General features: G+C 34.4%; 1 protein-coding gene across 1 annotated transcript in view; it reads left to right on the forward strand.

The window, feature by feature from the left end:
- The window catches only part of VWDE (von Willebrand factor D and EGF domains), a 59,263-nt gene that overhangs the window by 12,457 nt on the left and 30,673 nt on the right, over positions 1-16,133 (forward strand). Inside the window, 13 exon segments of the mRNA XM_082473922.1 lie at positions 21-268; positions 847-912; positions 916-936; positions 2,440-2,584; positions 5,448-5,665; positions 5,920-5,993; positions 7,371-7,497; positions 7,500-7,661; positions 11,431-11,639; positions 11,795-11,807; positions 11,809-11,848; positions 11,851-12,762; positions 15,041-15,177. Coding sequence (XP_082330048.1) covers positions 21-268; positions 847-912; positions 916-936; positions 2,440-2,584; positions 5,448-5,665; positions 5,920-5,993; positions 7,371-7,497; positions 7,500-7,661; positions 11,431-11,639; positions 11,795-11,807; positions 11,809-11,848; positions 11,851-12,762; positions 15,041-15,177 — 2,372 coding nt within the window.

Consider the following 16,133-nt stretch of genomic DNA (forward strand, 5'->3'; position numbering starts at 1 on the left):
TACACATTTTCTCCCACCAGGTCAGCTGTCTGCCTCATTGCCACCACCACCTCCAGGAAGGCCAGAGGTTGTGGTGCAGCTGATTGAGTCCAGGCTTTTCTGTAGGTGTGCTTTTGATGTTTCCCCTACAAACAACTCAGTGGGATTTCTCATAGCTTGGTCTAGGTTTTCTTCTCTAGAAATCAAAGAGGAGCTGAAACAAGAGATCACAGTTCAACCATTCTCTCTTTTAGAACTGGATGGCATAAATCTCAGACTTGGAGACAGGGTATGTTCAAAAACCATTGGGTTTTCTTTTATTTTCATAAATGTGTTAATTTTCAAAACTGGATATTAAAATATATTCTAAAATTAGCCTTTGTCCCCAGGATATAAAGCACGATGTTTTTCTTTTTACTTTTTTCTTGACAATTGTGCCAACTCCAGTGGTAACTGGATGAGTCAGTAATCTTACTGACTTTATATGTGTATCTGCTTTTAGTAATTCACTGATTATTATCAATGAACCCTTATGAATTTATGTCCCTCCTTTCTTGTTTTAAAATGATATACTTTTATTCTGGAAAAAAATGTTTTTATTTTTTCAATGATAATATCACTTATTATCTACTTTTAAATACATCTTAAATACAAAGTCTACAAAACTTTGATTTATGTTGAGATTTAAATAATTAATATTTTATAATGATGGACTTTTTCTCAATTTTCAAGCAAGTTTTTAATTATTTTGTTTTCTATGATATCTTATGCACTATCTACCAAAAATTAAAATTAAGTACTTAAATATAATAATTTACACATATTTCTTCCATAATTGTGTTGCTAAATGATTATTTGTATTCATAGATATTTTGTAGTGCTTCCATCTTTTTCTTGGAGAAACCACATGTACAAAGTTTAGCCATCAAAAGCTGAGAATTTTTTGCAGGCATTAAGGTATGTAGCAGTGGGGATGGATTTGAAAGATTATTCCTCTGGAACCGTGTTTTCCATACTGTGATCTGTGGATGCTGGTTCCAGGACCTCTTCACAGACTGAATGCTGAGACCCAAGAGTCTGTATTTTTGAGAAATAACCCAAATAATTCTAATGCCATTGAGCTTTGAGGGCCTGCTAATGAACTAAAATTGGAATACACTTGCTTTTTTTTTTCAGAAATAGCTCAAATTAGAATAAAGCAAAAATTCTATCCCCATAAATAATTCCATCATGTAACTAAAAGTTAGAGTATCAAAGTTTGTCATTTTTCAAGACAGGTACCAGATCAAGCCCTAGAGTTTCTGGCTAGAGTAGAATTGGCCCAGAAATTTAGGCTTTGTGGACAGCAAAGATTGAACTAACTAAACAAGGCAATATCTATGGTCAGTGCTGGCAGCACTGTGGTCCAAGAGCTGATGAGCTATTCTAGCAGATGATCAGTGGTGACAGGGAATCCAGAATTGGGGGAAGGAGCTGGGACAGTATCAGGAGGTCTAGGCAGGCAACCACTGTGCACCCTCTGAGGTCTCAGCCACAGGACTGGAGTTTGACCTGTACTCATCTCTAGTTCAAGGACAAGATGGGATAATTGATAGACTGAGAGAATAGGATTGAACGAGGACAAAGCCTGTTTCTGGATAAAGTCCACTTATACACAATAGGGAGAGGGAAAGGAATGCAGAGATTGAACAATGTTGTCAGAATAACATAAAACACAGTGGGAGGGGAAACAGAGCTCAGACCCTGGGAACACAGAACCTTTGCATCTACACTGGAAAGAACTCAGAAGACAACATTAGGGCCAGTGATCAGGCCCCAGGTACTACTTCTGATTAGGCTAACAGGGAGAATATTAACAACCATCTGCTTTGAGGGCCAGCCAAGAACTGAGACTGCATAAAAACATCTGGCTTCAAAAAGGAGTGACCTGTGAACTGGGTTAAGACCAGTCCTAGATTTCAGTACTCAGTAAATCCAACTGTGGAAAGCAGAAGCTGAGAAATAAGCTGAAGGTTGAGATATTTCATGTGACAATAATATTTTGATTTATGCATTAAAATATTTAGATTTCTAATTGATATTAGGGACGATATTAATCCCTAAGAATAAATAGAATCTGCCATTGGTGTGTCAGTAAACCTTAGCAAACAAATGGGAGAAAATAGGAATCTTCATGAAGGCAGGCTCCAACCAGACTGCCTAAAATGTGCTGGGGAACCAAACTGTGCCTCAAGTCAGAAGATTACAGCAACTCCATGTACCCTTCTGTGCATTGCTGATGTTTTTAAGGGTTTGGTTTTAATTGATCTTGTTTAATTCAAAAATTCTAGTGCTTAAGTTTTTACTGCCAGCTCACTTAGCAAAATATGAGCTATTGAGGAAAAATGCCCTTTCAAAATTATTATATCTTAGAAATAAATTCTACTAAACATGACTGCTCTACATATTTTCTTACACCAGTTACAACCTGAACTGAACACTGTATCAGAAGATGGGAAAGAATACCAGTTGAGGACAGAGAGCACAATTCCTATCGTTTGTCCTGAATTCAGTGAGCTTGATCAGGAGTGCAAAATCTCATTAAAACTGACAACTGTTGATCAAGGTAATATACTAAATCCACTTCATTTTATTATTAGATTTCAGATCATAACTAATGCTTTTTTCTTCAGGAAGTCACCACAGTGTACTCATATAATTAATTATGTTCCATGTTTACATCAAATTACAGTTCAATCATATTAATAATACTGGGCCAAATTTATGATTGCAAAAGCAATCTATTTTGCAATTCACATTTATCCTTCCTGGGCTCAAAGCACAAATTAGAAAAAAAAAGACAATAATGAACAATTTCCTCCTCTTTATTATCTTTCTCCTCCTCCTCCTCCTTCTCCTCATCCTTCTGCTAATTCTTCTCTTTGTTTTGTTTTCAGAGATTGAGGGACAAACTGCTCTTTAAGATTTTTCAAATTATCCCTAATAAGGAAAGGTGGTAAGTTATGCTAAAAGTTGAAGCTTATGCAACACGGATCTCATAATGCACTCGTCACACTTCACTCCCTAATGTAAGCTCATGTTTGAGATCTTTTGCTTTAGAATTCTTCCGTTTAAACTACGTTATATAGACTGTATGATACATGGCCACATATACATCACTGTCACAGCCATAGAGAGCTGAAATTCTCCCACAGAACAGGATAGACTATGAGAGGACAAACCATGTATAGCAGTGATTGGGTTGGTTGGGTTCCTTTTTTATCCCCTAAGCCTCTGATGTAGGAACCAAGCAAGTAAAAGATACATAAATTAAAATAATTTTTAAGGGGGCTTCCTTGGTGGCGCAGTGGTTAAAAATCTGCCTGCCAATGCAGGGGACATGGGTTCAAGCCCTGGTCTGGGAAGATTCCACATGCCGCAGAGCGGCTAGGCCCGTGAGCCACAACTACTGAGCCTGCGCGTCTGGAGCCTGTGCTCTGCAATGGGAGAGGCCACGACAGTGAGAGGCCCGCGCACCGCGATGAAGAGTGGCCCCCGCTCGCCGCAACTGGAGAAAGCCCTCGCACAGAAACGAAGACCCAACACAGCAAATAAATTAATTAATTAAAAAAAAAAAAGTCCAAAATAACTTTTAAGAGAGATTCCAGCTCTGTTCACATACCTTTTCACCATAGGGCATAAAATTTTATGTAGTAAATATACCAAGTGAAATGTATCTAGATCTTCATGTCTATATTATACCTAATTAAATCAGAGAAACAAAAGGATAAAAATGCTAGGAGAGGGAGAGAGAGTCTCATGGGAATGACTCACCCAGAAAAAAGAGATGACTAAGGAGAGAGAAAGAGGAATCAAGAGAGGCTATCCCAACATACTTGACAGTCAACAGGCTAAGGTAACACCGAGCTACTCAGCTTTCAGAAGCACCATAAGCAACACTTAATTTTGAAATACAACCCAGAATATGAAATTAAACACTGTCTCTCAGGCTGTTTAACACAATTCTACTTCAAACTATGTGCATATTATGCATACTTGCATATTATGCAAATTTTACTACAGTTTATGGGAATAGGAAGAGGAAGTTATTGACATTTTCCAAAATTGTGTTACGCAAAGATTTCCCTCCAAGTATACTTTACACTACATTTTCAAGCTCTCAATTCCTTCAACAAGACAAATGTTGCTATAATAATATAAAAACAGCCTAAATATATTCCTACATTTTAGAAGCTTATGTTGTTATTATTTGTCAATTAAAAACAATTTCCTTTTTTTCTGGAGAAAAATTTCTGGATTTCATTCTGATATTCTTCATCTCATCTTCTTTAAGTATATTTTCATTATATCTCTACTTTCATAGAGAACAAGTTGGTGTCTCCAAGTTGGTGTCTCCTTGTGTATTTCTACAAAGGCCCCACTGCTTTTTCACAGGCTTAAAGAGAACAGTACTTGGCCCTCATACCACAGACCAGGGGAAATGATGTCAGGGGTTCTATCTAAGCCAGATGTGTTTCATATTCACCTGGGGAGCTGGCTAAGAATTCTGATGTTTCTGTTATTTGTTATGTACATGGGAAAAGTATATATTTCTAGAAAAAAATGCATGGAGAGAAAATTTTTTCAGGAATTTAGAATCTGTGCAGTGTGCCTGTCTCAGATGGACTTTGTATTTATTAATTGGATGTGAGAGCAAACTTCTTTTGTAGCCAGCTTTTGGAGGAATCTATCCTTTTCGTTTAGTTATACAAATCCCTAGAGTTCCTTCCTTCTCTTCTGTTACCATTTTCTTTCCAAATTATTTTTTGTGTGTGTTCTTTGTTCCACAGGCAAGAAAGCATCTCAAGGTTCTGAATATATTGGGACATTTGGGAGGTGAAAGAGATTGAGGATTTATTACTGGTGTGGAATTACTTTATTTGTTTTTATTTTTCTGTTTTTTAAAATGATGAACTGTATCAGTAGTTAAACCTGTTTGATTAACTCTGTATCAGTAATCATTAATGATCAGTAATCATTGCTATCACTCAACAAATGGATAGAACATGAGTTCAAGCCCTAAGATATATCTGGACCCAAGGCCTAAAAGCATTAGGCAAAAAAATTAAATTATGTTTCTTACTGTTAGAATTACATTTTTTTATAGAAACAAAAATAAATTTTATATTGCTTCTGAATTTTATGCAGGTGCATATGAATTTATAACCTATTAAAAATAGTAATATATATATATATATATATATATATATATATATACACACACGCATGTTATTAACTATTTGTAAAGAGCAGGTAGAGTTCAATAGCTTTGGTTTACTTAGACAAAAGTTACAACTATATTTTTAAGTAAGAGAAAATAATTTAAGAATAATCTCTTGATTCAGTGTTTTGTGTTAATCAAGTTATCATGTGCTTTGGTTGGTAGATTCTCTTAGGAAAATTTTCTGTGTATTTTTTCACTAAAATAGGTAAAGAACAGCTAGGCTTAAATTTGTCACTATCTTCCTGTCACGTGGACCTTCACCAGACATCATCCTGTGCTAACGGAACCTGCAGCAATGCTTTTGTGTACTACACTGCTGTAACAGATTTTTCTCAAGATGGAAATAGAGTCACGAATATTGTAGTAGAACCTATAGTTAATGAGGATTTCCTATGGAACAGCTACATTCCAGACAGCATCCAGGTTAACAAATTACAAAAATATCTTTATAAGTTAAGCTTTAAAAAAAAGATATGTGTATTTTATCACTATACCTTGTGAACTTTTCATTTCAAAATCATTTAATAAGCTCTTTCAGTTTGTAAATTATTCCAGTTTCAATAACTATGATAAAACAGTAGTTAAGTAAAAATTCATTGAGCTTGCTAGGAAATTTATTGTATATCACTAAATAACAATTAACGGTAATATTTACTGAAAATTTCTTTGCTCTTAAGATCAGAGTAAAGGATGTCCTGACTGCTTACTGCTATTCATTTACTGACCCACATATAATTACCTTTGATGGCAGATAATTTCCTGTAAGTTTTTTCCTTTGGTAGTTTGTGTTTCTATTGGATATTGTTGTTGTTTTGTTTTAAACATTATACTATTTTATTTCTTAGTCCTATTCACTGAAAGATTAGAAAGGAAGGCATGTATGGACATTTTGTTTCAAAATATTGATTTGTGTGGAATGTTTTTGCCCTAAAATCTACTTCTTAGTAAATATACAGATTAATTGTGAAGCTGAATTTGTAAAAATGAAGAGTCTTAAAAATACAATCCTTTTAGCTTGACCATTTATTTATTTATAATAATTAAATTATCTACTCTAGAGATATTTACTGTTTTGCAGTTCTACATGATACTGAAACAATATTTAAGGTTTAGGCAAGATGATTAAACTAACACATGATAATTATTTTAAAAACTAGTAACTTCTAATTCATTGCAAGGATACTCAGGGGGAAAACTATCATAGCCATCATGAATGCCTGGATATCTGCCTTTGGAACTTAAACTGAGCAAAACGATCAAACAGTAACCTAAACTATCTTGCTATTAATATCTGAATAGAAGGATTTAAACTCAGTTATACTGTTCTGGGGAATACATGATTTTAAGATGTTGCTAAAGAAATAATAAGAACACCTCATTGTTCAGTAATAATTTTCTTCATAATACAAGGTAATTTCTTCTTTAAAAAATCTATAATGTGATCATTGTCAGTAAAATTATTCAGTATCAGTAAAGAGATATAAACCCCCCCCCCAACAACAAATGAAACTGCAAAAGTTTGAAAAGTTATTGAAAAGTTGTATGAAATGATCTCACATACAAGAATCCTTTGTGGTTATAACTAAAGGCTTAGAAGTTTTAGTGGAAAAAACATCAAGAAAGCATAGTGGTGATTAATTTAATGTGTTATAATTCAACAAGATTAACTGTGCAACAACTAAGTGACAACCACGTACTACGTGCTAGAGTATGGCAGTGCACAAAACAGACAAGTATCCCCTGCTCTCATGGAGCTTACATTTGTCTGGGTGGAGAGAGACATACACAACTAATAAATAAAATATACAGTGTATCTGAGGAAATAGGTGCTACAAAGAAAACAAAAGCAGTGTCAGAAAGAAGGCTGAAAGTAGGGATTGACTGAAATGATGAAATAGAAGAAAAAAGTAGTGAGAGAGATTTAGGTGTTTATCACTATTTTGTTTCATTCAGTACTCTACAAATAATTGCTTTTTATATATAAAGCTATTAGAATATAGATTTTCCATTCTTGCATCAAAATATATTGAGTGCATATAAATAAATTTAATATGTGTATTTGGTTTGTAACATATTATTGTGATATTTTATACCAATTCTTAACGCAATTGACTTCTGTTAATGATAGGATGTATGATAACTTCAAGACTGGAACATTTGTGCTTTGTAAGAGTATGTCGCGTGATTTTGAAGTCCATGTATGTCAGTGGGACTATGGAAGCCTCCACTATCCTGTGTCATGTAACTGCGGCTTGCCAAAGAAGAAGGTGATGTAGTTACCAAAGAAGAAGGTGATGTAGTTACTTTAGATATGTGCGGTGGTCAGCTACATGAATCACAGCCATATTTATTTGTAAAGAGCCAAGATGTAACTAGCAATATCAAGATAAGTGAATCTTACTTAGGAAGAAAACTCACGATTCTTCACTGTTAAAAAAGTATTTTTTTCTTTTCTTTCCACAGATTTTGTATTCAAATATGAACTTCTTTTCATCTCTATTAAATTAGGAACTATTATTTTTCAACATTAGTTTTTTCAAGAAAGTAGCTTTTTGATTAACACCAATCTTAGATGGAATAAAATTTTTTTCACTTACCACACACAAATAGACACAACATAGTTAAAACTTTGTCAAATCTAAAGTGCCTTAAGATTTCAGTTTGATAATTTGGGTTATTCATATTTTTGACAATGCCCAATAAATGGTATATTAGGCAGAGATGAAATATATAATTAAGAATAAATATTCAAGGATAGAAAGCCCAGAGATAAACCCACACACATATGGTCACCTTATCTTTGATAAAGGAGGCAAGCATATACAGTGGAGAAAAGACAGCCTCTTCAATAAGTGGTGCTGGGAAAATTGGACAGGTACATGTAAAAGTATGAAATTAGAACACTCCCTGACACCATGCACAAAAATAAACTCAAAATGGATTAAAGACCTAAGTGTAAGGGCAGACACTATAAAACTCTTAGAGGAAAACATAGGCAGAACACTCTATGACATACATCACAGCAAGATTCTTTTTGACCCAGCTCCCAGAGAAATGGAAATAAGAACACAAATAAACAAATGGGACCTAATGAAACTTAAAAGCTTTTGCACAGCAAAGGAAACCATAAACATGACCAAAAGACAACCATCAGAATGGGAGAAAATATTTGCAAATGAAGCAACTGACAAAGGATTAATCTCCAAGATTTACAAGCAGCTCATGCAGCTCAATAACAAAAAAACGAACAACCCAATCCAAAAATGGGCAGAACACCTAAATAGACATTTCTCCAAAGAAGATATACAGATGGCCTACAGACACATGAAAGAATGCTCAACATCATTAATCATTAGAGAAATGCAAATCAAAACTACAATGAGATATCATCTCACACCGGTCAGAATGGCCATCATCAAAAAATCTAGAAACAATAAATGCTGGTGAGGGTGTGGAGGAAAGGGAACACTCTTGCACTGTTGGTGGGAATGTAAATTGATACAGCCACTATGGAGAACAGTATGGAGGTTCCTTAAAAAACTACAAATAGAACTACCATACGACCCAGCAATCCCAATACTGGGCATATACCCTGAGAAAACCATAGGTCAAAAAGAGTCATGTACCAAAATGTTCATTGCAGCTCTATTTACAATAGCCAGGACATGGAAGCAACCTAAATGTCCATCGACAGATGAATGGATAAAGAAGATGTGGCACATATATACAATGGAATATTACTCAGCCATAAAAAGAAATGAAATGGAGGTATTTGTAATGAGGTGGATGGAGTTAGAGTCTGTCATACAGAGTGAAGTAAGTCAGAAAGAGAAAAACAAATACAGTATGCTAACACATATATACGGAATCTAAGGGAAAAAAAAAAGGCCATGAAGAACCTAGTGGCAAGACGGGAATAAAGACACAGACCTACTAGAGAATGGACTTGAGGATATGGGAAGGGGGTGGGGTGAGATGTGACAGGGTAAGAGAGTGTCATGGACATATATACACTACCAAATGTAAAATAGATAACTAGTGGGAAGCAGCCACATAGCACAGGGAGATCAGCTCGGTGCTTTGTGACCACCTAGAGGGGTGGGATGGGGAGGGTGGGAGGGAGGGAGATGCAAGAGGGAAGAGAAATGGGAATGTATTGTATATGTATAACTGATACACTTTGTTATAGAGCAGAAGCTAACACACCATTGTGGGGCAATTATACTTCAATAAAGATGTTAAAAAAAAAAAAGAATAAATATTCAGAACTATGTTGAATAATAGTGACGAGAGTGGACATCTTTGTCTTGTTCCTGACTCTACTCAGTGCTCTGTGGTGACCTAAATGGGAAGGAAATCTAAAAGAGAGGGGGTCTATGTATACGTGTAACTGATTCACTTTGCTGTACAGCAGAAACTAACACAACATTGTAAAGCAACTATACTCCAGCAAAAATTAATTTAAAAAAAGAATAAATATTCAGGAATAGCTAGCCCATTTTTAAAATGAATACAGATGGTTCTGCCTCAGGAATAAGCTGGTAGATACATGGAAGAGACTAGAAAATCAAGAAATAGATCCAAGATTATATACTCATTGACATTTTAAAATAATACTTAATACCTGTGAGCTAATTATTTGTATTTTAAGGTCATATTCCTTTCATCTTCCAAAAAAGTAAATTCCAGGTGAATGAAATTTAAATTTAAATGAAAGTAGGAGAAAATGTAAGTGAATGTTTTTATAGCATTGAGATGAATAAGAATTTTTTAACATAGTGTTATATATTTGAATTCCATCATTAAAAACCAAAATACAAATCAAAAATTGGGAAAATATTTGCTACATATAAAACATATAGTTAATACAGTAAGCACTCATACATCACTAATATATAGTCAGCACTCCAATTAAAATGAGCAAATAATATAAACAGGCAATTCACAAAAGAAATGAAACTGATAAGTATGTCCAAAAGTACAAATAACCAACAAAAATATGAAAATGTCAACTTCATTAGTTTATCAAAGAAATGCAGATCAAATAGCTGTCATACAAGAGCAAGAGTAGACAAAGTAGTTGCAGTCTTTCCAGAGACATACATATTATTCATATATAATAAATTGAACCTATGCCTGTCACTTTTCAAGAAATTTTACTTCTGAAAATGTATCACAATAAAATAATTAAGGATATGCACAACCCTAGTGATGTTCATTGTATTTCTCCAAGAGGGAAAAATTACAATTAATCAGTGATGAATAAAATAGTTTAATCAAAACCCTAAATATAATGACATCACATAACAGAACACTTTGTAGTCATGAAAGTTTTGGAGTAAATGTGTATTTATTGACAGGGGAAGATATTAATGAAATATATGTGAGGTTTTCAAAGAACTTGGATTAAGATACATTAGCTACCTCAGACTGAGTAGTAATGTAAGGTTTGTTTGCTTTTCAAATATTTTTCTGTAATGAATACTTACTGTTTTCATAAAAAGGAAAAGGACACTATTTTAAAATTTAAAAAATTAAAAGGGGAAGGAGAGTCAGAGGAACAAACACAGGTGGTATATTTTCAACACAGACATCCAAGTCCCTGACCTGGGAGAAGTGATCCTCCTGTCAGGAGGATCATGGATGACACAGGCTCTTAGGATCATTCAATAAACCCCTTGCTCCCATTCCCAACTCCCCAAGCAACTTTCTGGTATAATTTGGCTTCTGATTCTATTTACCTACTGGCTGCAAGAGAATACTGATTAGCCACAGGAATATGTACTCCTCTGGAATTATATTTATCTGTGTAAATTAATTACCCGGCAGTCTAGTTCTATATTAAATAATTATTTTCAGAGATATTACTTGGTAAACATTATCCTCAACATTTCTAGCTGTTTTAATCGTATAAAATATTTAGTTTAGTTTAAATCATTTAAAGAAAGGAGTATAAACAAACTATCTCAATGAAAGGATCAATATGGAGTTCAAATTTCAAGTCAGCAAAAAGCAAAAATCCATTACTTTGACATGTAGTATTAAAAGGAAAGTTGTGATCTAAAGAAACACAGTATTTTGTTCTCTTTTTATATTAAAGGAATAAATGAATTTATTTCTTAAAAAATCTAGTTTTTTCTTAATCCATATTGAATATTGTTTAAACATCTTTTATTTCTGTACTTCAGATCTGGTTTTCTTCTGGAGCATTTATCTGTGCTGACCTTAGGGAGTGGGGCATGAGTTTAACAATCAGAGCCCCTAGTTTAGATTACAGAAACACTATGGGACTTTGTGGCACCTTTGATGAAAACCCAGAAAATGATTTCCATCACAAAAATGGGATCAAAATTGATCAAACTTTTAATAATTGTGTTGCTTTTATTAATGAATGGAGGTAAGAAAGTAACTTATTTTCGTTTGTTATTGTATTAATATTTGACTTAACGTGAGTGGTGGGTGACTCAACTCTCTGCTTTTTTTACAACACGTTACTGAGAAAAAAATTGTTCTTGTCCAAATTACTATTCTTTTCTGTTTTCCATCTGGAAGGATTTTACCAGGAAAAAAGCACGTTTGACACAATGCCAGTTTCTCTGCCATCACCTAGAAAAAAACCTATTGTAGCTGCTCATTGGACACTACTTCATTGTATCCATCTTCTAATCATCTGGAAAGTGTTTCTCAATCAGAGATTGTTTCAGCTTGCAAAGACCCCAAACATGTCAAATTCGCTTTCTTGATACCAGAGCTAGATGTCACCTCTGAATATATTAATTCAGAAGCTCCTGTCAGAGGAATAAACAAGCATACATCTCGAGAAAACAATAATTTGTATTTCTTTCCTCAAGAAAAAAAGCATGTGAATCTAACCAATCTGGACTTAAATTTACAAAAACATCCTGGGAATGAAAAACAAGATGCATCAAAAACTTTGGACAAGGGGAGACATACACAGGACCAGGGTAATCACAGCCAAGAAACAAGGTGGGATCGACAAAACAGATGGAAACAGCAAAACTTCAGTGAGTTTCTTCCTGTGTTTGTTTTTCAAAGTCTCAGCCAAAGTGACCTAGAAGAGTTTACTTACTTTTTCCCTGAGGACCATACTGAGGATGTCCACCAAGAGTTTGTCCCCACGTGGCCCACACCATCTGGCCACACCGAATACAGCGCATCGGCACTATGTCAGCACACTCTTGCCAACTCCAGCATGGGAATGCACTGTCTTGCCTTTCTTGGCAAGAGACTAGACAGTGTGATAGAGATGTGTGTTAAGGATGTTCTCCTAAAAGATGATCTTAGCTGGGCAGAAGCAGGTGTGGCCCTTTTAGAAAATGAATGTGAAAAGAGGGTTTTGGAAGAGGGGAAATATAACAGAGAAGAATACAGCAAGTCAATTAAAGACATTCTCTTGTCATTAAAATGCCCCAATTTATGCAGTGGCCATGGGCAGTGTATGGAATGGGAGTGTGCATGCTCCCCAGGCTTTAGTTCCTATGATTGCAGTGATTCACACGGTAAGTAAATGCACTCCAACTGTGATCTTGTGTATGTTATTTAATTATGAAAACTTCTTTGTTCTTTTTTACCTTCAGTATCCTAACAGGCTTTATTCAGATTATATATGGAAAAGAACCCAAATTATATTAATCAATATGTTAATAATTTTCCAAAACAGTCTCATCTTACTCAGAATAAAAGCTGAAGTACTTATAATGGCCTATAAGACATAGCGTGATCAGGCACACAATATCTCTTGAGACTCATCCCCTACTACTATCACCTTCACTCATTCCACTCCACCCACTTTGGTTTCTGTGCTGTTCCTTACAATGCCAGTTCTCTTGACCTCAGGGCCTTTGCACATAGCTGGTCCCTCTACTTGCAGAGGATAATCATTCTTCTAGAACTCAAATTTAGTATTTTTAAAGCACTGTTTATATTTTGCTAATTTTACTAATATGCTTAATTTTTTTCTCCAACCTATCTAAATGGTACAAATTATTTTGTCCCAATATATTAGAGAAAGACATTTCAAAAAGTCAATTTGATTCTCTTAACTATTAAACCAGTAACTCCTGATTTTGCTCCTACCACCACCAATCTGCCCTTTTCCATCTCAGTAAATGCAAACTTCATTCCTCTAATTGTTCACATTAAAAATGTGTAGTCACTTTGACTTTTCTTTTTATATCAAGCCTCATGTTTGATCCATTAGCAGCAAATCCAGCTCTAGCTTCAAAGAATTTCATATCTTTCCCTGCTATCAACTTAGTCCAAGCCACTATTCTCTCTCCCTGGATTATTATAGATTCTCTCAAAGTTTATTCTCCATGCAGCAGATAAAGTGATTCTTTTGAAATGTCAGTCAGATCGTATTACTCCCCTGCTTAAATCCCTCTGTTAGCTCTTCATCTCCTTCAGCATAAAACTGGCAGGCCCTACTATGGCCTAGAAGACTCTATGTAGTCTGAGACTCCTCTCTCACTGAATTCATCTACCATTGTCTCCACAGGTCATTACTTTCCAGATTTCTCTAGTGGTTGCTTTGCTGTTCCTCAAAAGAGGCCAAGCCTGCTTCTACCTCAGGACATTTGCACTTACTGCTCCCTCTCACTGGCACATTCTACCACATATCTTCATGACTGACCTCCTTCTCTTCTCTATTCAAATATCATATTATCATAGAATCCTTCCATCGTCATTCTAAATAAAGTAGTTTTTCTCACACAACCCCATGGTCTTTATCTCCCTTAATATAGTTAATATACTTTTTCTCCATTACCTCAAAAACACTTACGTGATATACTTTATATTTATTTTTTCATTGGTTTATTTTTTTGTCCTCCCATATTAGAATGTAAGTTACATGAAAGCAGGGACTATTTTGTTCATTACTATATCTCCAGTATTTGGAATAACACCAGAAAAATAGAAGTGGCTCAGTAAACATTTGTTGAATATATGAAAGAATAATAAGTGTTTTTTACATTTTTCATGAATATTTTAGGGTTCTGAATACATGTAACAGGATTTTTATATCCTATTGCTATTAAGGTTATATTCACTTGGATTTTGCCACTACTTAGACAAAGGACTCAATTGTTTTTATACTGCATTTATCTATTCTGACCACCAGATCTTGCTCATAGAGATAATGAATGATCTTACCAAGACCAGAACCACAGAAATAACCATATGAAGGTCAGTTAACTCTGACTGATAAAAGAAATTTTTTCTCCTATGACTGAGAAGTACACCTAAGATTATGGTAGCATGTAGGATAGCAATAATACACAAAAATATCAACAATACTGGGACAATAGCATGCACAAATTTTGATAATTCTTTTCTAAAACAAATTAAGAATTTTTTTAAAAAATTTTAATACATCACATTGCTAAGTATACTGTATTATTACAAAAGCACTTTTTCTATAACCTATCTCTATGACATAAAGCAAAATGGTAAAACCAAAACATAGGCCATGGTAGGAGTAATTTGTTAGTACTCGTACTTATTTGGTATCAAATATTATTAAAAAATTAATTAAACCTGTATAGTTAGGCACTGGTAGTATCTGTAATGCTATTTCTATTGAGTTGAATAGTAGGTAACACTTCTTTTAATACCAGATCACTCTTAACATGTAATAGTTTAATTAATGTACTAAATATTATTGGGGGTAGACTTTAAAATATTAGTTTATATACGCGTTTAATCTTGGCCTTGAAAATAATTAGTTTTCTGGAATTAAAGCAAATATGTCCTATTTTAAAATCATTTTTTCCAAAGACAAGGTTCCTGAAATTATAGAACTTGAGAATGCTGGGTTGTGTAATATTCAAAAATATAACTGTATGATGGTGAGAGTTTTTGGTCAAGGCTTCAAAGAATTACCTTCAATTAAATGTGAAGTTACTAAACTGAAGGTATGTTAATTATAATGTTGAAAACTATTAAGTTTATGAGTTATTCAGATTAATTTTCTTAGATTAATTTGGAGTATCAATTAGCAACATAATCCCAAAGGATGTCATATCCTCAGAGAACTGAACAGGAAAATTATTAAGTTGCTTAACCTTAAGCTTCCCTATTTGCCAACTCTATTAAACTGTTTTATATAATTTTTATTGAGGTATTGACTCACTATTTAAGCCATAATAAGAAATTAAAATAATATCAAACTTGATATATAAGCTTCTGTATTTACTGAAATGTAAAAACACAAAGAACAGAGGTCATTTTTATCTAAGACTCTGTGCATGAATTATAGGATTTAGAGATAGGAACAATTCCCTTTTACAAACCAAAAAGTTAGGACAAATTGTGCTCATCCTTTATATTTCCTTTACTATGGATTTCATATGGGAGAGTTACCAAAAAAAAAAAAAATATATAGTGTTTTTCTTTCTTGAGACCACCAAACACAGACATGATCACTCAGTTTGAACACTGGTGTATCAAATTACACCTTATTTTTTTTTAACATCTTTATTGGAGTATAATTGCTTTACAATGGTGTGTTAGTTTCTGCTTCATAACAAAGTGAATCAGCTATACATATACATATATCCCCATATCTCTTCCCTCTTACGTCTCCCTCCCTCCCACCCTCCCTATCCCACCCCTCTAGGTGGTCACAAAGCACTGAGCTGATCTCGGTGCTATGCGGCTGCTTCCCACTAGCTATCTATTTTACATTTGGTAGTGTATATATGTCCATGCCACTCTCTCACTTTGTCCCAGCTTACCCTTCCCCCTCCCCGTGTCCTCAAGTCCATTCTCTAGTAGGTCTGCGTCTTTATTCCTGTCCTGCCCCTAGGTTCTTCATGACCATTTTAAAAAATTTTTAGATTCCATATATATGTGTTAGCATACGGTATTT

This window comes from Balaenoptera physalus, assembly GCF_965194825.1.
Source record: "Balaenoptera physalus genome assembly, chromosome: 8".
In the NCBI taxonomy this organism is placed as follows: Eukaryota; Metazoa; Chordata; class Mammalia; order Artiodactyla; family Balaenopteridae; genus Balaenoptera; species Balaenoptera physalus.